Source organism: Alosa alosa, chromosome 4 (genome assembly GCF_017589495.1).
Source record: "Alosa alosa isolate M-15738 ecotype Scorff River chromosome 4, AALO_Geno_1.1, whole genome shotgun sequence".
Classification (NCBI taxonomy): Eukaryota; Metazoa; Chordata; class Actinopteri; order Clupeiformes; family Clupeidae; genus Alosa; species Alosa alosa.
In genome coordinates this window covers 4,153,979-4,176,876 of record NC_063192.1, presented here as the reverse complement: position 1 = coordinate 4,176,876, position 22,898 = coordinate 4,153,979, and the positions used below count along the sequence as shown (strand labels likewise).

The 22,898-nt window shown below is 48.6% G+C and overlaps 1 protein-coding gene across 4 annotated transcripts in view; it reads left to right on the top strand.

The window, feature by feature from the left end:
• The window catches only part of kdm5bb (lysine (K)-specific demethylase 5Bb), a 35,658-nt gene extending 13,233 nt beyond the window's left edge, over positions 1 to 22,425 (top strand). For 2 of the 4 annotated variants that reach the window (XM_048240819.1, XM_048240818.1), the window contains 23 exons: positions 1,550 to 1,729; positions 2,740 to 2,833; positions 5,543 to 5,661; positions 7,912 to 8,067; positions 8,498 to 8,617; positions 9,076 to 9,234; positions 9,704 to 9,885; positions 10,510 to 10,672; positions 10,845 to 10,964; positions 11,877 to 12,071; positions 12,477 to 12,658; positions 13,450 to 13,574; positions 14,522 to 14,672; positions 15,162 to 15,276; positions 15,501 to 15,892; positions 16,116 to 16,254; positions 16,375 to 16,554; positions 16,646 to 16,780; positions 17,170 to 17,649; positions 18,712 to 18,799; positions 18,909 to 19,114; positions 19,322 to 19,615; positions 22,213 to 22,425. In XM_048240819.1, coding sequence (XP_048096776.1) covers positions 1,550 to 1,729; positions 2,740 to 2,833; positions 5,543 to 5,661; positions 7,912 to 8,067; positions 8,498 to 8,617; positions 9,076 to 9,234; positions 9,704 to 9,885; positions 10,510 to 10,672; positions 10,845 to 10,964; positions 11,877 to 12,071; positions 12,477 to 12,658; positions 13,450 to 13,574; positions 14,522 to 14,672; positions 15,162 to 15,276; positions 15,501 to 15,892; positions 16,116 to 16,254; positions 16,375 to 16,554; positions 16,646 to 16,780; positions 17,170 to 17,649; positions 18,712 to 18,799; positions 18,909 to 19,114; positions 19,322 to 19,615; positions 22,213 to 22,335 — 4,098 coding nt within the window. In that variant the 3' untranslated portion in view covers positions 22,336 to 22,425. Of the gene's footprint in view, positions 1 to 1,549; positions 1,730 to 2,739; positions 2,834 to 4,653; positions 4,834 to 4,869; positions 5,016 to 5,539; positions 5,662 to 7,911; positions 8,068 to 8,497; positions 8,618 to 9,075; positions 9,235 to 9,703; positions 9,886 to 10,509; positions 10,673 to 10,844; positions 10,965 to 11,876; positions 12,072 to 12,476; positions 12,659 to 13,449; positions 13,575 to 14,521; positions 14,673 to 15,161; positions 15,277 to 15,500; positions 15,893 to 16,115; positions 16,255 to 16,374; positions 16,555 to 16,645; positions 16,781 to 17,169; positions 17,650 to 18,711; positions 18,800 to 18,908; positions 19,115 to 19,321; positions 19,616 to 22,212 lie in introns of those variants that run through there. The other 2 variants (XM_048240821.1, XM_048240820.1) reach the window with 2 other exon arrangements.
• The last annotated feature ends 473 nt before the right edge of the window (positions 22,426 to 22,898 follow it).

Sequence of the window (22,898 nt, the reverse complement as noted above, 5' to 3'; positions counted from 1 at the left end):
TATGTGTGTGTGTGTGTGTATATATCTGATGGGATGTGTGTGTGTGTGTGTGTGTATATATCTGATGGGATGTGTGTGTGTATTATTATTATTGGTATCTGATGGGATGTTATTATTATTATTATTATTATTGTTATTATTGTGTGTGTATATATATCTGATGGGATGTGTGTTATTATTATTGTTATTGTATATATCTGATTAGGATGTGTGGTATTATTATTATTATTATATATCTGTTCAGGATGTGTTTGTGTTTAGTAATATATCTGATGGGGTGTGTGTGTGTGTGTGTATATATATCTGATGGGATGTTTGTGTTTATTAATATATCTGGGATATTATTAATATCTGATGGGATTGATATTATTAATGTTTGTGTAAAGCTGATGGGATGTGTGTGTGTGTGTATATCTGATGGGATGTGTGTGTGTGTGTTTGTGTATATCTGATGGGATGTGTGTGTGTGTGTGTGTGTGTTTGTGTATATCTGATGGGATGTGTGTGTGTGTATCTGATGGGATGTGTGTGTGTGTGTTTGTGTATATCTGATGGGATGTGTGTGTGTGTGTGTGTATCTGATGGGATATTTGTGTGTGTGTGTTTGTGTATATCTGATGGGATGTGTGTGTATATCTGATGGGATGTGTGTGTGTGTGTGTATATCTGATGGGATGTGTGTGTGTGTGTGTGTATATATCTGATGGATGTGTGTTTGTGTTTGTGTATATCTGATGGGATGTGTGTGTGTGTGTGTGTGTGTGTATATATCTGATGGGATGTGTTTGTGTTTGTGTATATCTGATGGGATGTGTGTGTGTGTGTGTGTATCTGATGGGGTGTGTGTGTGTGTTTGTGTAAAGCTGATGGGATGTGTGTGTGTATATCTGATGGGATGTGTGTGTGTTTGTGTATATCTGATGGGATGTGTGTGTGTGTGTGTTTGTGTATATCTGATGGGATGTGTGTGTGTGTGTGTATATCTGATGGGATGTGTGTGTGTGTGGTGTGTGTGTATCTGATGGGATTTGTGTGTGTGTGTGTGTGTATCTGATGGGATGTGTGTGTGTGTGTGTGTGTGTCTGATGGGATGTGTGTGTGTGTGTGTTTGTGTATATCTGATGGGATGTGTGTGTGTGTTTGTGTATATCTGATGGGATGTGTGTGTGTGTGTATATCTGATGGGATGTGTGTGTGTGTGTGTGTGTATATCTGATGGGATGTGTTTGTGTTTGTGTATATCTGATGGGATGTGTGTGTGTGTGTGTATATATCTGATGGGATGTGTGTGTATATCTGATGGGATGTGTGTGTGTGTGTGTGTGTGTATCTGATGGGGTGTGTGTGTGTGTTTGTAAAGCTGATGGGATGTGTGTGTGTATATCTGATGGGATGTGTGTGTGTGTGTTTGTGTATATCTGATGGGATGTGTGTGTGTATATCTGATGGGATGTGTGTATATCTGATGGGATGTGTGTGTGTGTGTGTGTGTGTATCTGATGGGATTTGTGTGTGTGTGTGTATCTGATGGGATGTGTGTGTCCTCCAGTGTGTGCAGAAGCCCTCGATGCCCCCTGACCTCGGCGAGAAGGAGTCCAAGCTCCACGAGACCCCCCAGAGGATGGGAGGGGCCTTGCAGCTGTCCGACTCCACTCCCTCCGCCCGCCGCGCCAAGCGCATGGACCAGGGGAACCACACCCCCACCCCTGACGACCTGCCAATCAAACCGGTATGCCACGGCCCACCGTAGAGCTTGTGTGTGTGTGTGTGTGTGTGTGTGTGTGTGTGATTTGGTTTGTGGTGTTGGCATGAGGACCTTGTTACGCTGAGGGAGGTCATTCATGTTACGCTCTTGTTGCAGGTAATTCCAAAATTATACGAATGCAGATCTGATCAGTCATTTAATTAAATTGTACATTTAAACTATTATAAGATCATCCAATGGAACCTCCAGTTAGCAACATGTGTGTGCGTGTGTGCGTTTGCATGCGTGTCTGAGTTCTCTGCGTGTGTGAGCGTGCGCGTGTGTTCGTGCAAATCTGAGTTCTCTGTGTGCATGTGTGAGTGTGCATCTCTGTGTGTATGTGTGTGTGTGTGTGAGTGTGCATATGTATTCACTCTGTGTGTGTGCGTGCGAGATAACAGGCATTCAGTTATTGTCCGTTAGGAAACGGTTGTTATGGTAATGTCAGTGGCTATGCAACAGTAGCATGTGATTGGGTAGAGCTGGTCAGAGTAGCCAGTCTTCCTCTTTCTGAGTCTGACTGAGGCATTCTCACCACTCAAAACTGTTCCTGTGTGTGTGTGTGTGTTGGAGGGAGAGGGACCTGAATGACATGTTTATGTGGTAATAGTGTAATGCATTAATATTTTACACACGTATAGCTCTAAAAAGGTTGAGAGGCCGCCATCCTGGGTGTGGGTGTGTGCGTATACCAAATTATTGCTACCGACAGATACATTGGGCCATGACCGGAAGTTTGAATGTAGACCACTTAGCATGAGTGATGGAAACTGTGTGTGTGTGTGATGTCTGTAGAAGGTGTGTGTGAGAGAGTGTGTGATGTCTGTAGAAGCTGTGTGTGAGAGAGAGAGGCCTGTAAAAGCGCTGTGTGTCCGTGTGCATGTGGTATAATTGCATTGTTTGTGTGTGTGGTGTAATTGCATTGTTTGTGTGTGTGGTATAATTGCATTGTTTGTGTGTGTGGTGTAATTGCATTGTTTGTTTGTTTGGTGCAGTCGGGGTGTGTGAAGACAGAACCGGGCGAGGTGTGTGAGAACCGGCCAAATCTCAGGAGACGCATGGGCTCACTGGTGGCCAAACCTGAACCAGGTTAGACACACACACACACACACACGCACGCACGCATGGGCTCACTGGTGGCCAAACCTGAACCAGGTTAGAGACACACACACACACACACACACACACACACCTGCGCCGCATGGGCTCACTGGTGGCCAGAGCCTGAACCAGGTTGAGACACACACACACACCTGCCTTGCGCATGGGCTCACTGGTGTGAAGCCTGAACCAGGTTAGAGACACACACACACACACACACACACACACCTGCCTGCGCATGGGCTCACTGGTGTGAAACCTGAACCGGGTTAGAGACACACACACACACACACACACACACACACACACGCATGGGCTCACTGGTGGCCAAACCTGAACCAGGTTAGAGACACACACACACACACCTGCTATAAAACTTTACTAGTGGCCAAACCTGAACCAGGTTAGACGCACACACACACACACTGCCTGCCTGCTCAGGCTTCACTGGTGGCCAAGCCTGAACCAGGTTAGACACACACACACACACCTGCCTTGCGCATGGGCTCACTGGTGGCCAAGCCTGAACCAGGTTAGGACACACACACACACCTGCCTTGCGCATGGGCTCACTGGTGGCCAGAGCCTGAACCAGGTTAGAGACACACACACACACACACACACACACACACCTGCGCCGCATGGGCTCACTGGTGGCCAAACCTGAACCAGGTTGAGACACACACACACCTGCCTTGCGCATGGGCTCACTGGTGGCAAACCTGAACCAGGTTAGACACACACACACCTGCACGCATGGGCTCACTGGTGGCAAACCTGAACCAGGTTGAACACACACACACACACCTACACACACACACGCTTGCGCATGGGCTCACTGGTGGCCAAGCCTGAACCGGGTTAGACACACACACACCTGCGCCGCATGGGCTCACTGGTGGCAAACCTGAACCAGGTTAGACACACACACACACACGCCGCGCGCAAACTCACTGGTGGCCAAACCTGAACCAGGTTAGACACACACACACACACACACACACGCACGCATGGGCTCACTGGTGGCCAAACCTGAACCAGGTTAGAGACACACACACACACACGCACGCATGGGCTCACTGGTGGCCAAACCTGAACCAGGTTAGACACACACACACACCTGCCTGCCCCTTGTGGAGCTCACTGGTGGCCAAACCTGAACCAGGTTAGACACACACACACACACACACACACACACACACTGCATAGCATGGGCTCACTGAGTAGCCAAACCTGAACCAGGTTGAACCACACACACACACTGCGCGCATGGGCTAACTGGTGGCCAAACCTAGACCAGGTTAGACACACACACACCTGCCTTGCGCATGGGCTCACTGGTGGCCAAACCTGAACCAGGTTGAACACACACACACCTTTTTACCTTACGCATGGGCTCACTGGTGGCCAAACCTGGTTCAGGTGGGCACACACACACACACACACACACACACACACACACACACACGCACGCATGGGCTCACTGGTGGCCAAACCTGAACCAGGTTAGACACACACACACACACACGCACGCATGGGCTCACTGGTGGCCAAACCTGAACCAGGTTAGACACACACACACACACACACACACACACACACACACACACACACACGCACGCATGGGCTCACTGGTGGCCAAACCTGAACCAGGTTGGGTACACACACACACACACTTGCGCATGGGCTCACTGGTGTGGAAGCCTGAACCAGGTTGAACACACACACACACACCTGCGCATGGGCTCACTGGTGGCCAAACCTGAACAGGTTCAACACACACACACACACACACACACACACACACACACACACACACACACACACGCATGGGCTCACTGGTGGCCAAACCTGAACCAGGTTAGACACACACACACGCACGCACGCATGGGCTCACTGGTGGCCAAACCTGAACCAGGTTAGACACACACACACACACACACACACACACGCACGCATGGGCTCACTGGTGGCCAAACCTGAACCAGGTTAGACACACACACACACACACACACACACACACACACGCACGCATGGGCTCACTGGTGGCCAAACCTGAACCAGGTTAGAGACACACACACATACACACGTGCATGGGCGCGCACACACACACAAAAAACACTCACTCACTCACACACACACATGGGCTCACTGGTGGCCAAACCTGAACCGATTTAGATACAACACACACACACACACACACACACAACTCACTCACTCACTCACACACACACAACACACACAGTCCCTCACTCACTCACTCACACAACACACAGTCACTCACTCACTCTCACACACACACACACAACACATTCACTCATTCACTCACTCACACACTCTCTTTTTTTTGTGCCTCACACAACACCTTACACACACACACACACACACAACACACTCACTCACTCACACACACAACACACACACACACACGCACACTCACTCTCACACAAACAACACACTCACTCACACACACACACACACTCACTCACACACACACACACACAACACACACACTCACTCACACACACACGGGCACACTGGTGGCCAAACCTGAACCAGGTTTAGAGAGACACACACAACACACACACGCACAACTCACTCACTCACTCACACACAACACACTCACTCACTCACACACTGACTCACACATCCGATGACTCTGATCTCTGTGTTTATCTGTGTGTGGTGTGCGCGCAGTAGAGAGAGAGGCCCCTATCCTAGTGAAACCGGAGCCCCTGGAGCCCAAACTCATCAGCGACTCGTCACTGGACAAGAGCAAGGGTCGCTACCGCAAACCCCCACCCATACTCAGTGTGGTGAGGACACACACACACACACACAGCTCCCGCAAACCCCCACCCGTACTCAATGTGGTGAATACACACACACACAAACCCCCACCCATACTCAGTGTGGTGAGTACACACACACACACACAGCTCCCGCAAACCCCCACCCATATTCAGTGTGGTGAGTACACACACATACGCATGTACACACATACACTACCGTTCAAAAGTTTGGAGCCACTTGTTTGGAGCCACAGAAATGTCCTTGTTTTCATCATTGATGTTGTAAATGACTGTTGTAGAAAGAAATAGCTGATCTTCAATGCAATATCTACATTGCCCATTATCAGCAACCATTCATCCAATATTCCAAAGGCACATTCTGTTTACTACTCTGATATCATTTTAAAAGGCTAACTAAGCAAACATTGGAGAAACTTTTTCGCAATTATGTCAGCACATAATGTAATCTGAGAACTGCTGCTGTGAGGGACCGCGGCGGCCACCCCATGTGTAGGGAGGTGCGCCACTGGATAAAGTGCTGTTGAGGGAGGGAGATGGCAGGAGACCACAGCTCCGTACAAAAATATAATTTATTTTATTGTCCACAAACCAGGAGGAAACACAGCAGGAATCCAGACTACTTAAAGTCAGGGATATTCGTGCATCTTCAAGTGAACATTTGAACTCGCCATTAAACTAGGGCAACAATTCCACAGACTTTCTAGGCTCCCAGTCAAACAAGGTGACCTTGCATAACTCTGGACCATACTTTATCCCCTTCCCTTACAGCAAGTAAGGTTAACATTATAAACTTCAATTTACTTTAAAACTCTAAACTTCCCTGAGTCCCTGGATCTCCAGCTCTTCCCTCTGTCTTCTGTTGTCTCCAGTCTATTGTGTGTCTCCCTGTGTGAAATAAGCCTGCCATTAAACAGGTTAGGTTAAATGGTTAATTACCCAATTAGGTCTGGGCTGAACCATTATAGGGAATGGGGGGGTGGTGGTCTGTACCATTAACCCAATCTCAGTTAAAATCAACAACTTAATACAGACACAATGCAACTGATTTCAGCTGGTATTCTATCTATAGTGGAGTGGAATGGACATTTCTAAGTGACCCTAAAGTTTTGAACGGTAGTGTATGAACAAATCTTCGTACATCTTCCACCTACATACATAAGTCATACACTGACACACATGCACTCGGCCTACACACACACACCGCGCCACGAACCGCGTTAGCAGTGTGTTGTTTACCTGTGGATGGGATGAAAGGTTCCCTTTGTGACGTGTGTGTGTGTGTGTGGGGTCTTGCCTCGTCTTAGAGAGCTGCCCCAGTGGTGCCTGATCAGAATAGCACTCTCACTCTGGCTAGCCTTTCAGAGGTTCCTACACATCATCCTCACTCTCGCCTGCCATTTACGTGTTGCCATGGCTACGGCCTCTCGGAGGATGTGTGGGTTGTGCTCTGTAAAAGAGTCAGGCAGTCTGAGCCCAAACCGGCTAACAAGGGGGTGAAACCCAGAATCTACAAACACCCACACACAAAGAACACACACACACTCAGAAGAGCAGCAGGGTTGTTCCACATGTGAAGTATGTAGGCAGGTCAGTGGTTTTTCTGGAGGTTTTGCAGGGTGCCGTACGTCTGCACCTGCGTTCTTGTGTGTGTTTGTGTGTCTGTGGGTGTACGTTACAATTTGCTAGTAGAATATCAGCCATGTGTATTCTGCTTCCAAATGTCTTTGGGTGTATTGCCTGATATTCTATTGCTGAATCATGTGTGTTCAGTCGTGTGTGTGTGTGTGAATGAGAGTTGGTGTAATTTGAGCAGTCTGGCCCCCTTATCCACTGACCCAGTTCTCACTTTAGAATGTCAGTGCTACACAGACACACACACACTCATACATGTAAACTTATACACACACACACCTTGTGTTGTCCCTGGCCTTAGACACATTAGTGTACTTATCACATTAAGACGTTTGGCCTTAGAGACACATCAGTGTACTTATCACATTAATACGTTTGGCCTTAAAGACACATTAGTGTACTTATCACACGAGTATGTTTGGCCTTAGAGATACATTAGTGTACTTATCACACAAGTATGTTTGGCCTTGTTTGTGAGTTAGTGGGTGAAGATGTCCGAGTGGCTATGAGTGTCATAACTGGAGAGACATGAATTATGTGCTCCTTAATACCTGTTTATAGATGTGTACTAGCCACATTTTTGATGTGTGTGTGTGTGTGTGTGTGTGTGTGTGCATGTAGGTGGACCTCTACGCAGGTCTGGCAAAGGCAGCGGGACTGGATGAGGAGAAGCTGTTGGGTTGGCGACGGCCAGACAGCTATCACACCTTCTGCCTGATCCCACCCCTCAATGATGTACCCAAAGGAGACTGGAGGTGTCCCAAGTGTCTGGCACAGGTGTGTGTGTGTGTGAGTTTGAGATACTTTGTTAGTGTTTGTATGTCTATGTGTGATGGTGTGAATATGCCCCAAGTGTGTGCAACAGGTGTGTGTGTGTGTACTTCTGTCTGGCTAAGTGTGTGTCTGTGTCTCTGTGTGTGTCTGTGTAACTCGTCTGTCCCTGGTGAGGGACCCTGGGCCCCAGCACACCATCTGCTGTCTGCTTCACCTCAGACTTGGGCTGGGCTTGGGAAGTGTGTGTGTGTGTGTGTGGGGGGGGTTTTTCAAGTTGCGTCTGTGCATTGTTTTTTTCTGTAATATGTGTTTTCTGAAATTGTATTTTGTTTTTCTGCCTGTAATATATTTGTGTGTTCGTGCTGTTTGTGTTTGTGTCTGTGTGCGTGTTGTTTACGTGTGTGTATATTTATGTGTGTGTGTGTTATTGCAGGAGTGTGGAAAGCCTCAGGAGGCGTTTGGCTTTGAGCAGGCCCGTAGGGATTACTCTCTCAGAGCCTTCGGTGAGATGGCCGACAACTTCAAATCAGATTACTTCAATATGCCCGTCCACGTAAGTAACCACACACACACACACACACACACTTTGATGCACTGCCATGTTCACACACACACACACACACACACACCTAGACAGATTGTAGAGATTGTAAGGCATTTATTTTACATTCTAGAGCTCAGTCCATCTCAGTCAGAAGTGACCCATGATTCCCTGGGTCAAAGAATTCAGAGAATTGAACAATATTTTTCATTTTATTCGTCCTTGAGCAGTATTTAATTCATGGACAGTGTGTTCATAGCAGTAGTTTCAAAATTACAAATCTCTTGAAAGTGTGTGTGTGTGTGTGTGTGTGTGTGTGTGTGTCTGTGTCCTTGAAGAAACCATAACAATGTGCTGTGTTGTCTTATGTGTTGGATCATTCAGAACATTTGATTCCTAAATGAAATTTGACTTGTAATGTGTATGTGTGTGTGTGTGTGTGTGTGTGTGTGTTGTCCCTCTCTGCTCAGATGGTTCCTACGGAGCTGGTGGAGAAGGAGTTCTGGCGTCTGGTCAGCACCATCGAGGAGGACGTGACTGTGGAGTACGGGGCGGACATCGCCTCCAAAGACTTCGGCAGCGGATTCCCCATCCGCAACGGTCGCTTCAAGGTCGCCCCCGCTGACGAGGTCAGACAATCAGCTGCCCCCCTCACTCCACCCTCACACACACACGCTGTCCAGCAGCTGCCTACTCCTCACTCCTCAATCCACCCACCCACACACACATACACACACACACACACACACTCTCAGTGTGTTCAGCAGCTGCTCGCTGCAGATGCATGCACACACACACACACACACACACACACACTCTCAGTGTGTTCAGCAGCTGCTCGCTGCAGATGCATGCACACCACACACACACACACACACACACTCTCAGTGTGTTCAGCAGCTGCTTGTCCCATGCAGCACCTTTAGTTGTCCCTCATGATTAACCAGCTAGTTACACATGCACGCATGCACACGCACGCACGCACATACAGACTTGCTCAAAAACACACAGATGCTAGTAGAACCCACTCCGAGAGTAAGACGTGTGTGCAAGTAGCGTGCTCATCTGTGTATGTGTGTGTGTGTGTTGCGGTTGCAGAAGTACCTGAACTGCGGTTGGAACCTGAACAACATGGCGATGATGAGTCCCTCGGTGCTGACCCATGTGACCGCGGACATCTGTGGAATGACCCTGCCCTGGCTCTACGTGGGCATGTGCTTCTCCTCCTTCTGCTGGCACATAGAGGACCACTGGAGCTACTCCATCAACTACCTGCACTGGTACACACACACACACGCACACTAGCTCCCATCAACTACCTGCACTGGTACACACACACACACACACACGCACACTAGCTCCCATCAACTACCTGCACTGGTACACACACACACACACACACACACACACACACACACTAGCTCCCATCAACTACCTGCACTGGTACACACACACACACACACACACACTAGCTCCCATCAACTACCTGCACTGGTACACACACACACACACACGCACACACACACATTAGCTCCCATCAACTACCTGCACTGGTACACACACACATACGCACACACACTAGCTCCCATCAACTACCTGCACTGGTACACACACACGCACACACACACTAGCTCCAGCAACTACCTGCACTGGTACAACACACACACACACACACACTAGCTCCAGCAACTACCTGCACTGGTACAACACACACACACACACTGTAACAATGCGTCTGCATGGGTACTTAGTAAACCCACACACACTTCACCTGCTACAGTATAACATGCACACACACATATACACTGCTTTGGTCAGTAATCTATTAAGGGCCTGTGCTGTCAGAAACAGTATAGCAATATTCAGATTACATACTTTTGTGTGTGTGTGTGTGTGTGTGTTAGGGGGGAGCCCAAGACGTGGTATGGTGCTCCTGGCTATGCAGCGGAGCAGCTGGAGGCGGTGATGAGGAAGCTGGCCCCCGAACTCTTCGAGTCGCAGCCAGATCTGCTGCACCAGCTGGTCACCATCATGAACCCCAACACACTGATGAGCCACGGAGTGCCGGTACACACACACACATACAGTACATATACACATACACACACACACATATAGACTTGCATACAGACACACACACACACACACACACATATATGCACACACATGTAAATAAGGACACACACAAGGCACATGCTTGCACAATAGTCTCATTGAAAAGCTTTTGTCTCCTCCCCAGATCTACCGGACCAATCAGTGTGCAGGAGAGTTTGTCATCACCTTCCCCAGAGCCTATCACAGCGGCTTCAATCAGGGCTTCAACTTCGCAGAGGCTGTCAACTTCTGCACTGTCGACTGGGTAAGACACACAGACACACACAGACATATTTTTAACACTTTAAACACTGCAACACAAAGACACACAGATAACCACAAACATATCACACATAACCGCACACATACACACTTAACCACACTGCACACACACACATGCATATATAACTCCACTGACATACACACATAACGCTTTATATTGTGCTCAGTGGACTGCGCGAGGGATACAGCTGTGGAACACACCACCTGACACACACACACTCTGACACACACACACTCACACACACACAAACACACACACATACTTTGTTCTAGCTGATGAGCCTTTCCCCTCCCATCTGTAGGTGGCCAGTGAGCCATCTGTCCACACACACACACACACACACACACACACACACACACACACACACACACACACAGACTCCTCACTGAGGCCAGGTCCATCTGTCCTGACAGACTAGTGGAGACACTAAAAACAATCTTCCTCCCACACATGTACACAATATGTATGCACGCACGCACGCACGCACGCACGCACGCACGCACTCACTCCACACACACTCATGGGTGGTACAGACTACACGACTTCACTATACTGGTCAGATAACGCTATTTATTTTTTGTTATCGGGAGTCTTCATGTCGTGTGTTCAAATTAAACAACTGATACGCAACACAGGTGTACATATTAGACGAATCCCCAACTGATCCACGACGGGTTTGGGGTGTGTTTGGGGGGTCCATATTCTAGTAGTGGGATGGTATAACACATGCACATGTCATTGTTAAAGACACACACACACTGGCACGTGTCACAGTTGAACGCACACACTTGTGCACATCATTGTTAAACATACACTCTCGCAGGTCAAGCTAAGCCAAGCTAAGGTCATTTATGTGTCAGGCATTAGCCTCAACTGTGTATGTGTGTGATGTAGATGCCACTGGGCCGCCAGTGTGTGGACCACTACCGGCTGTTGAACCGTTACTGCGTGTTCTCCCACGACGAGATGATCTGCAACATGGCGGCCCAAGCGGAGCAGCTGGACGTGGTGCTGGCCTCGTCGGTCCACAAGGACATGGGCTGCATGATCCGCGAGGAGAAGGAGCTACGGGAACGCGCACGCAAGATGGTGAGCAACACACACATACACATACACATACACACACATACACACACACACACACACACACACACACATACATACACACACATACATACACACACACACACATACATACACACACACACACACACACACTGGAGAGCTTGTCATGATGTTAAGCAGATACACACACACACACACATACACGCATACCCATAGTGGAGTACAGGTCTTGGTGATCTGTGGTGTTGCCTGCTGTTCCCCTCCTATGCACTGAGTGGCAGCAGTGAGTCTGTGCTTCAGAGCAGAGCTCCCTCTGGAGGAGACACCAGCTACTGACCACACATCTGCTGTCCTTTTCTTTTCTCCTCACTCACTGTGTCTGTGTGTGTGTGTGTGTGTGTGTGTGTGTGTATGTGTGTGTGTGTGTAGGGTGTGGTGCAGTCTGAGGTGTTCAAGTATGACCTGCTGGCGGATGATGAACGTCAGTGTGTGAAGTGTCGCACCACCTGTTTCCTGTCCGCACTCACCTGTCCCTGCCGTCCAGGTGTGCAGGTGTGCCTCCACCACGCCACAGAGCTGTGCTCCTGCCCCCTCGCCAACTATACACTCAGGTGAGTCTCTCTCTCACACACACACACACACACACACACACACACCTTAAATACACATTCTGAATGCACAAACAAAGTGCATATCTCTTGATCCTCAATTGAGTCGTCGCCTTGTTAATACACACACCACAGATAATACAGGTCACACACACACGGACACATGGACACACACCACACATAATACAGGGTGCCATTGCGTCCACAACATTTAATAAGATGCATAAGGCACAAACTAGACCCAAACTGTGTTTCTAAAGCTTAAAGCTAATAATTCAAGGGTTCTTGCTAACAAGAAAATACTACTCTTAAAGAGCATCACACTATTTTTAACCACAAGTGCATGGCCATTTCCATGTGTCCGGGTTGACCGACATGACATTTACATCTAAAATATCACCACATAAATGTTATTTTCTTATCAAACTTTTGTTATTTTCAGAATTAAAGGTACACTATGCAAGGTTTTCATCTTAATATAACCTTTACAAAGCCAACTGGATTGTAAACAAACTTGTAATAGGGGAATCGTTCACCTAGCATACAGTAGTCATACAGCATAGATGTAGCAAGTTGCTAATGAGAGAACCAGAAATGCAACTTCAAGAACAGCTATAGTGGAAAAGGCACCCGTTTCACAGAATGACCCAGGTAACACACACACACACACTCACTCACATGCACACACCAAACATGATACACACTAACACACACGGACACAGACAGACACACACAGATCACACATGATACAGGTAACACATGCACACACACACTGACCCTGTTGCCCTGGTCAGGTATCGGTTCACACTGGACGACCTGTACCCAATGCTGAACGCTGTGAAGCTGAGGTCCGAGGTGTATGACGAGTGGTCCGCCGTCGTCACAAACGTCCTGGAGGCCAAACTCGACAAGAAGCGCAGTGAGTGACCTCATTACACCCCACAAAATCACCCATAATGCCCATCTGTCACGTGCCCCCTGTCTGAAGGGCGGATCGGGGCACGTGATTGGGCCACGTGGAGGTTCTGATCCGTGTGACGCTTGAGGTCAAAAATATCCAGGCAACACTCAGGTGTGAGGAACCACTGCAGGTTTATTCACGATATCGGGAGCAGGTCACTAGCAACAGCATGTTCCAGTAACACTACTCAAAGTTCTAGGGCTTAAGCCCCATCTTATACATGTTAATTACATTGGTAATACAAATCACATGAGTACAATGGTCTTTTCCAAAAAATCCTCATACATGCAGAAATACAACAATACATATACACTTCTTGGACATGGCATGTGATCCATGCACCATACGCAAGTCATGTGGCTACTCCAAGTAAGTAGATAATTGGTCAATACAATACATATACATCCTTCAGCATTCTCTTGCATAGTCTAGTTCCTGTCGGGATATTCCTAATATTACTGCCTAAGGCAGAATACCCTTAACTTGTGACAAAGGGGGTCGCATGACCTTTATTAGAAAATCATGACATGGAGAGAGCAAATGACAGACAAAGCAAAGTTGATGCACAGTATTGAATGTATAGAAAGCATATACAGAATATAAAAAAAAATGTTAGTAATCCAAAATTTCTCCTTCACGCTCTTGGTCAGTTACTGTAGTTTGGTGTGTTTCTCAGGTAGTGCCCATATTTGGTCAGGGACTGGAGACCGCTGCATGCTGGCTGATCCTGATGCGTAGCTATCGGTTACTTTCAGTCCAAATCTCTGATGTTGAGGGTTGCCATAGAGATGCCAATATGGTGGGCTGCTGGCGTCTTCAAAGTTGTTGGAAATGTTATGTGTCACTGTGACATCACTTTGATGCATCTTCGTGTGTGTGTGTGACGTCTATGTGTGCGTCCTCAGCTCTCTCCGTGTTCCGCTCGCTAATTGAGAAGTCCGAGTCTCAGAAGTTTCCGGAGAACGACCTGCTGCGGGATCTGCGTATGGTCACTCTGGATGCAGAGAAATGCTCCACTGTGGCCCAGCAGCTGCTCAACGGCAAGAGACAAACCAGGTACACACACACACAGACATGCATACACACACACACACACACACACACACACACATACACATGCATGCAGACACACATGCACACACACACACACACATACACATGCATGCAGACACACATGCACACACACACACACACATACACATGCATGCAGACACACATGCACACACACACACATGCGCGCGCACACACACACACAGGCACGCAGACACACATGCACACACGCGCACACACACACACACACACATGCATGCAGACACACATGCGCACACACACACACACACGCATACACACACATGCACGCAGACACACATGCACGCAGACACACATGCATGTACGCAGACACACACACACACACACACACACACGCAGGCACACACACACATGCACGCAGGCACACACACACACACATGCAGGCAGGCACACATACACACTTTCACTTACACACATATAAGTTGACTCTCTTCCTTTTCTGTCCCCCCCGCTCAGGTTCCGCTCTGGAGGCGGGAAGACTCAGAACCAGCTGACAGTAGAGGAAGTGAGGTCATTCGTCAGGCAGCTCTACAATCTGCCCTGCAGCCTGGCCCAGGCCCCACTGTTGAAGGTACACACACACACACACGCATGCACGCGCACGCAGCAGGCACGCACACACACACACACACGCACATAGTCCCACGCTCACACACACGCACATAGTCCCACGCTCACACACACACACACAAAATGCATATCTTTTTACACAGATACCATAGCTCTGATACTACACAAGTATAGGTGTGTGATTGTTAACCGTGTGTGTATGTGTGTGTGTGTGTGTGTCTTCAGGAGCTGCTGAACCGTATCGAGGACTTCCAGCAGCACAGTGAGAAGGTTCTGAGCGACCCTCTAACAGCGGAGTGTGTGTGTGAGCTGGAGGGTCTGCTGGCGGCCAGCACCCAGCTGGATGTGGCCCTGCCCGAGCTGCCCGCCCTCCGCAGCCGCCTGGAGCAGGCGCGCTGGCTCCGCGAGGTGCAGCAGGCCCACACACACCCTCACACACACACATACACACACACACGCGCCCGCGGCCTCACGCTGGACGCCATGCGGCGGCTGATCGACCAGGGGGTGGGGCTCGGTCCGAACCCCGCGCTGGAGAAGGCCATGGCCCGCCTGCAGGAGCTGCTCACTGTCTCCGAGAGCTGGGACGAGAAGGCCCGCAGCCTGCTCAGGGACCGGTCAGTTATAGCACACACACACACATCGGCCTGCTCAGGGAGGGACCGGTCAGTTATAGCACACACGCATCGTCCTGCTCAGGGACATGTATCAAATGATTTATTGATTGAAGGGCTTCCTTCAGACATTGATGAGGATTATTATTCTGATTCAGAGACTTTTGTGAGTGTATTTTTAAGCTCGTGTGTGTGTGTGTGTGTGTGTGTGTGTGTGTGTGTCCAGGCCAGTGCACTCTGTGGAGGAGCTGAGTGAGTGTGTGAGGGAGGTGGAGACGGTCCCAGCACACCTGCCCAACTGCCTGCTGTTGCAGGACACACTCCGCAAGGCCAGGGACTGGCTGCAGGAGGCCGAGGCTTTACAGGTAACACACTCACACACACATAAACACACACTTGCTCACACATACACACATGCCTGCTCACACATACACACTGCTCGACAGAGTGTCAACAGGATGGTGTGTGTGTGTGTGTGTGAGCAGCAGGGAGGCCGTGTCCCCGTGCTGGACTCTCTGTCGGACCTGATCATGAGGGGGCGATCTCTCCCAGTGCACCTGGAGCCGCTGGCCCGTCTGGAGGCCCTGCTCGCAGAGGTCATGACCTGGAAGGAGTCCGCCGCCAAGACCTTCCTGCTCAAGAGCTCCTCCCTCAGCCTGCTGGAGGTAATGAAGCCCAAATGCAACGTGTGTGTGTGTGGTGCGTGTGTACGTGTGTGTGAAGGTTTGTTTTTCTCATGACCTCTGACCCCTGCAGGTGCTGTGTCCTCGCTGTGAGGTGGGCGTGGCCTCACCAAAGCGCAAGGCCAAGAAGGAGAAGAAGAAGGCGGGGCTTGACTCTCTGAGTGAGGTGGAGAAGACCCTATCAGAGAGCAAAGACTCAGCCTCAGCTGTGAGTACACACAGGCACACATGCACATACACACACATGTGCACACACACACAAACACACACATTCAGTTCAGTTTATTCAGTACATTTTACTGAACGACTTGACATAAAGTTTCCCTAGTGTATGTGTCCATTAAGCCCAAAATAAGGTGCTATGTGCAGTGGTGTCAGGGAGAACATACACACACACGCACACACTCACACACGCACACATGTACCCATTAAGCCCAGAATAAGGTGCTATGTGCAATACTTATGAGGTAGGGGATGTTAATGCTGGGGAAAGGGGAAGGGGGTGGTGTCAGGGAGAAGTGCAACACACTCACACACACAGGCCAACATATGGAGTGTGTGTGTGTGTGTGTGTAATCCCTGTGTCCCTCTCCTCAGATGCTGGCTCTGGAGGCGGTGCGCGTGCGTGAGCTGGAGTGTTTGTCGGCGCAGCGGGCATCTAACGAGTCCAAGCTGCTGCCCGCAGGTGACTGCGGCGACCTGCGCGCACGTGTGTGTGTGTGCGTGTGCCAGCGTGCTCCTGCCGGCGCCATGCTGCAGTGTGAATTGTGCCGCGACGCCTTCCACAGCGCGTGTGTGCGTGGGCCCGAGGCGGCGGCCGAGGCCCAGGATGTGTGTGCGGGCGCGCCGGGCACGGGGACTGACCCCTGGCTGTGCCCACAGTGCCAGCGCTCACAGCGTCCTCCTCTGGACAGAGTGCTGCCCCTGGTGGCCGCGCTGCAGCGCACGCGTGTACGACTGCCCGAGGGAGACGCCCTCCGCTTCCTCATCGATAGGACTGTTGCCTGGCAACTGCGTGCGCGCCAGGTGTCCACCCGCAGCTCAGACGCCGACCTACTGCATCCTGCCACAAATAAGGTGAGACGGCCAATCAGGATAAGAGAGGACGCACAGACCAATCAGAAGTTAGAGAGGACGCACAGACAGACCAATCAAGATGTAGAGGATGCACAGACCAATCAGAAGTTAGAGGGGACGGACAGACAGATAAATCAGGAGTTGGAGAGGACGGACAGACCAATGAGGAGTTAGAGGATGGACAGACCAATCAGGAGTTAGAGGATGGACAGACCAATCAGGAGTTAGAGGATGGACAGACCAATCAGGAGTTAGAGGATGGACAGACCAATCAGGAGTTAGAGGATGGACAGACCAATCAAGAGTTAGAGGATGGACAGACCAATCAAGAGTTAGAGGATGGACAGACCAATCAAGAGTTAGAGGATGGACAGACCAATCAGGAGTTAGAGAGGACGGACAGACCAATCAGAGCCAGTCACAGGTTTAGAGAGTTCAGGTCCTCCATCTGATCTCTAGAGAGGAATGTCTACAGGTAGGGCTGCAACAAACCATTATTTTCATAGTCAATTACCGGTAATTGGCTTATTATTTTCTCAATTTGTTGATTAGTTGTTAAATTGATAAACTGTCAGAAAATGATGAAACAATATTGATCAGTATTCCCCAAAGAGCCATTTGAGCCTCAAATGCCTGTTTTGTCCACTTGCCAAACATATTGTTATTGGTTAGCCATAGAAGAGCAAGCAAAGCAGAACAGTTTGAAGTTGAAGAAGCTGTGTTCAGCGAACATTGAGACGTTTTCTTTAAAAATTACCCTTTCTGATTACCAAAATAGTTGGTGATTACTTGAATAGTTTAACACTAATAGATTAATTGAATAGTTTAACACTAATAGATTAATTGCCCTACTTATAGGTGAGCCCTGCTACAGGATCTAACTGTATTGCCTTTGACATGACACAAACTTACATTAGCACTGTATGGGAATTACAACAGGAATATCACAGCAGTATACAACACACACACACACACACACACACTGGAAAGTGATGTAGTGTGTCAGATTTGGTGAAAAGGGTCTCCTAATACTGATGTATTAAATACTGTGTGTGTGTGCAGGCGCTCCAGAGACACACTCCTGACTGGAACAGGACCAGCCCCACTCAGACGCCCTTCTACATCGAGCAGCGCTGTGTCCCTCTTCAGGGTAAGAGAGTGTGTGTGTGTGTATAGGTCTGAACACAGGACTAGAGGAGTTGCTGTTGGAGGGTTTGTTTGTATTTTAACTGAGTAGGGGTGTGTGTGTGTGTGTGTAGGTCTGAACACCGAACTGGAGGAGCTGCTGGTGGAGGGTCTCTTACTTCAGGTGTCCCTACCTGAGATCCAGCAGCTTTACCAGGTCCTTCTGAACGGCCCCGCCTCCAAACATAGCAACGGCCATGGCAACGCGTCACGGCTGGAACCCTCCCCAGGCGACGGCCTCCAGCAGTTCCACTCTCAGGGAAGGAGCCCCCTGACGGAGGTGAGCCGGGTGGCAGCAAGAGCTGGGCCAGAGGAGTGGGAGACGGGGAGGAGGGGTTATACTGCTGATGAACACATCAGACTCACCTGGACTTGCCTGTGTGTGCTCTCTCTTTCCTTTTCCTCTCATCTCAACCTTTCCATCACACCCCCCCCCTCTCTCTCTCTCTCCCCTCTCTCTCTCTCTCTCTCTCTCTCTCTCTCTCAGGAGTGTGTGTCTGTGGGTGTGTGTGAGAGGAAGCCGAAGCGTGGTATGTTGCCGGTGGAGCGCGTGCGTCCTGACTCCCTGTGCCAGCTGCTGACCCCGCGGCACAAACGCGCCCGCCTGAGCCGCACGCACCGCCGCCAGCGCCAAGCCGCGTCCGCCTCGGCCTCGCCCTCCGCCCGCTCCGACCTCTCGTCTGACCCCTGCGACCTCTCTGACCCCGGGCAGTCCGACCACTCCGAGGACGAGGCGCTCCTCTGCCCTGCAGAGCACTGCCAGCAGCCAGAGGGAGACGAGGTGTGTTTGTGTGTGTGTGTGCATGTGTGTGTCTATTAAATCTGTTTTATGCTTCTGCGTCGAATCGACGGCGTCCCCCCGTAGACCCCTCTGCGTCATTGCGAACCCCTCTCCGACCCCTCCACCGTAGCTCGATGTGCACCTCCAAAAAATTGCCGCAGATCGCAAGATCGCAAGGACTGTGATTGGTCAACTCGTCCTATGTGTTGATAGTCGGTGTTTCAAGCAGCCTACTGTGGGGATTAGCAACATGCTAGTTCACTGACATAAGCTTTGCAAATAAACTCAAGATATGAGTAGGGTACAGAGCGAACCTGATGAAGCGCTAGGCGAAACGCGTTGTTCGTTCAAAAAAAAAATTAAGTAAATAGTGATCAGTGTGCGGTGATTCTTGATCTTTCACTCTTGGATTATACTTACCTGCCCCACCTGCACCTGTTCAACTGAATGTTTGTACAACTTGCGCTTTACAAACAGACAGAATAGGCTACGACGAAATTGCTAGTTCAAGGAAACCAGAATTGTTTGTGTGGACTGATGGTGAACTGTCAACTGTAAAACTAATAAACTTTATTTTACGGTTTGTGAAGGGTGCAGTCCCGTCCTTTGTTTGGCTAACACAGGTAGGCCTACTAATCACCTTTACTTTCTTTGGTTGTAGGATAGTCCGTGATTCACATTAGTTTTGGCATCGCGCATTCGGATTCAGTGTGCTACAATCGGCTTAACGTGAGTTCTAAGCGTCTTTGGATGCTTATATCTGATTTCACTCGATGTAAAATAAATGAATGACACTGGCACTACGCACAAATTAATGTAGCCTAAATTTACACCGCACTTTCCTAATAACTTAAGTTCTCTCGCGTCACTGACAGTAGCTAGAATGCATAAAAAACACCGGAAAAACAGTGTTCAGTCCACCAAGTCATAAGCTACCGGTAGCTCGCGCAGCACCAGTTGTGATATTTATCTTCACGGAGTGTAATCGTAGGTAATGTCATGTATGAAAACTAGTATTGTTTGGCAATACTAGTGCAAGTCCAGGGCAGCTGAGGTGTGGGGATGACATCATCGATACATAAGCAGGATGTGCGGTTTCGCTGTCTAAAACTAATTCAAGCGGACTACGGTTTCAGATTTTTTTCCACTCTGGGACCAGGTTTCAAAAGTGCGGTTCGGGCAGTGCGTTTACAGGATTCGTTTGGACGCTCGGCCAAGACGAAGCAAAACCTCTGCGTTTAACCTAAAAAGTAGGGCTGTCAAAATAACTGATTAATTTCGATTAATTAATTTGAGAAAAAATAACTGATTAAAAAAAATAGTGCAGATTAATTGATTCCGTATAACCTTTGACCCTAAGCCGTTCTAGTCAGTAACCATTAGACTGTAAAATGAAGGAGAGAGAAGAAAACTGCCTAGATCATTGATTGGAACATTTACTTTTTAAAAAAACTGCCTGATGGTGTTGATAAAAATAAAGAGTTTATAAAAATAAAGTCCTCTGCAATGTCTGTAGCGAGGAATTTGCATATCACCGGATTTTGTCAACTCTAAAGTCGCACATCAATGCAAAGAAATAGTGTTGACATTGAGGGGAGTGTTAATTTATTTTCATTGTGTCCCCTAGGTTAGATCTGTGGCCTGAAATGCAATGGATGTGAAAAAAAAACTTCTTCCCGAAGCACTTCCTCAGCATAGTAGGGCATATCGTTGATTATTATGGCCTTTATTTGAACAGTGAAAATAATAATAAAAGAGTTTTTGAACTTTAATGTCACTAATGCTGATTATTCAATGATTCATTTGAATTTAAATATTTAAAATACTTTCACAGCAAAAATTATATATACGTTTAATTTAGATTAATTAATCACAGAGTATGTAATTAATTTGATTAAAGTTTTTAATCGATTGACAGCCCTACTAAAAAGCGTCTCCGTGTGGACAGGCCCTTAAACTGGCTGTGCTAAAGCTAAAGTTTGCGTGCTACCATAACTTAAACTGGCTGGCAGACACCTTGCAAATAACCTCAGACTTATTAGCTGGTTTACTGTGTCTATTTCTCGATACTTTGTAGAAAATCTAAGCAAGAAAAGGCCAAACAAATAAGATTAATATTTTGGCACGACAGTCTATGGGGTTTGCCATTCTGAGTAGGCTACCGTCAGAGAATGTAATAGACGGGCTCTGGTACCGTTTCGGTCATACAGTCTATTGTTTCGGTGGTGAGTGACGCAGACACAGGCGACACCGAGCGTTACGGTGTGTGTAATGCGCATGTGTGTGTGGTAATGCGCCGCAGTGTGTGTCTCCATTACTGCGTGTGTGCGTGTGTGCGTGTGTGTGTGTGTGTGTGTGTGTGTGTGTGTGTTAAAATGCACTAATGTGTCAGAGAGAGAGAGAGAGAGAGAGAGAGAGAGAGAGTGTGGCAAAGGGAGTGCAAGAGAAGAGTGTTCCAATGGAGTTGATTTCACACTTTTTTTACACTGATCACTGATCTGTCGGGAGTTATTTCAGTGTTGTGGACAAGATAGCCTAGTGCCTTTGAAAATGATCACCTTTGTGTGTGTGTGTGTGTGCATGTGCGTGTGTCTCAGGTGTTCTGGGTCCAGTGTGACGGCAGCTGCAACCAGTGGTTCCACATGATGTGTGTGGGCGTGACAGCGGAGTTGGCCGAGAAGGAGGACTACGTGTGTGTGAGCTGTGTGGCCGGCCAGTGAGCCCAGGACCACTGGAGAACTGGACACACAAACACACACACACATACACACACACACACACTCTCCGTCAGCTGTCCGTTCCTCTGTCACCCCCCAGGTCACTCCTGTGTGCTATCTAACGGTGCTACTTCTTCTCCTCTTCCTCTTCCTCTCCTCATCCTCCTCTCCTCCTCTCGAGGGGTAGCTTGTCCTCAGCTGTTCGATCTGGTCCTGTTTTTTGTATTTTTACAGACTCGTCCTCTCCCTCTTCTGAGCTGTGTGGGGTCATATTTACAAATGAGAGAGTGTTGGGGGTGCTGCATGGGTCATGAGAGGGGGGTGGGGGGTTAATCCCTCGGTGAAGACCTGTTTGTGTTTAATCTGCCGCCGGAGGCATCCTGCATGCTGAACTAGACACAAACAAAACAACAATCAACAAACAAACAAACAAATGCAGGAACAAACAACGGAGGAATAACATTTTTCACCAAATATACAATAAATGTTAAAGAAATAAAGAGATACATATTTTTTGGAAACCCGCTGTTTAGTACATGCATCTGGATGAGATGAGACTTTCCCTC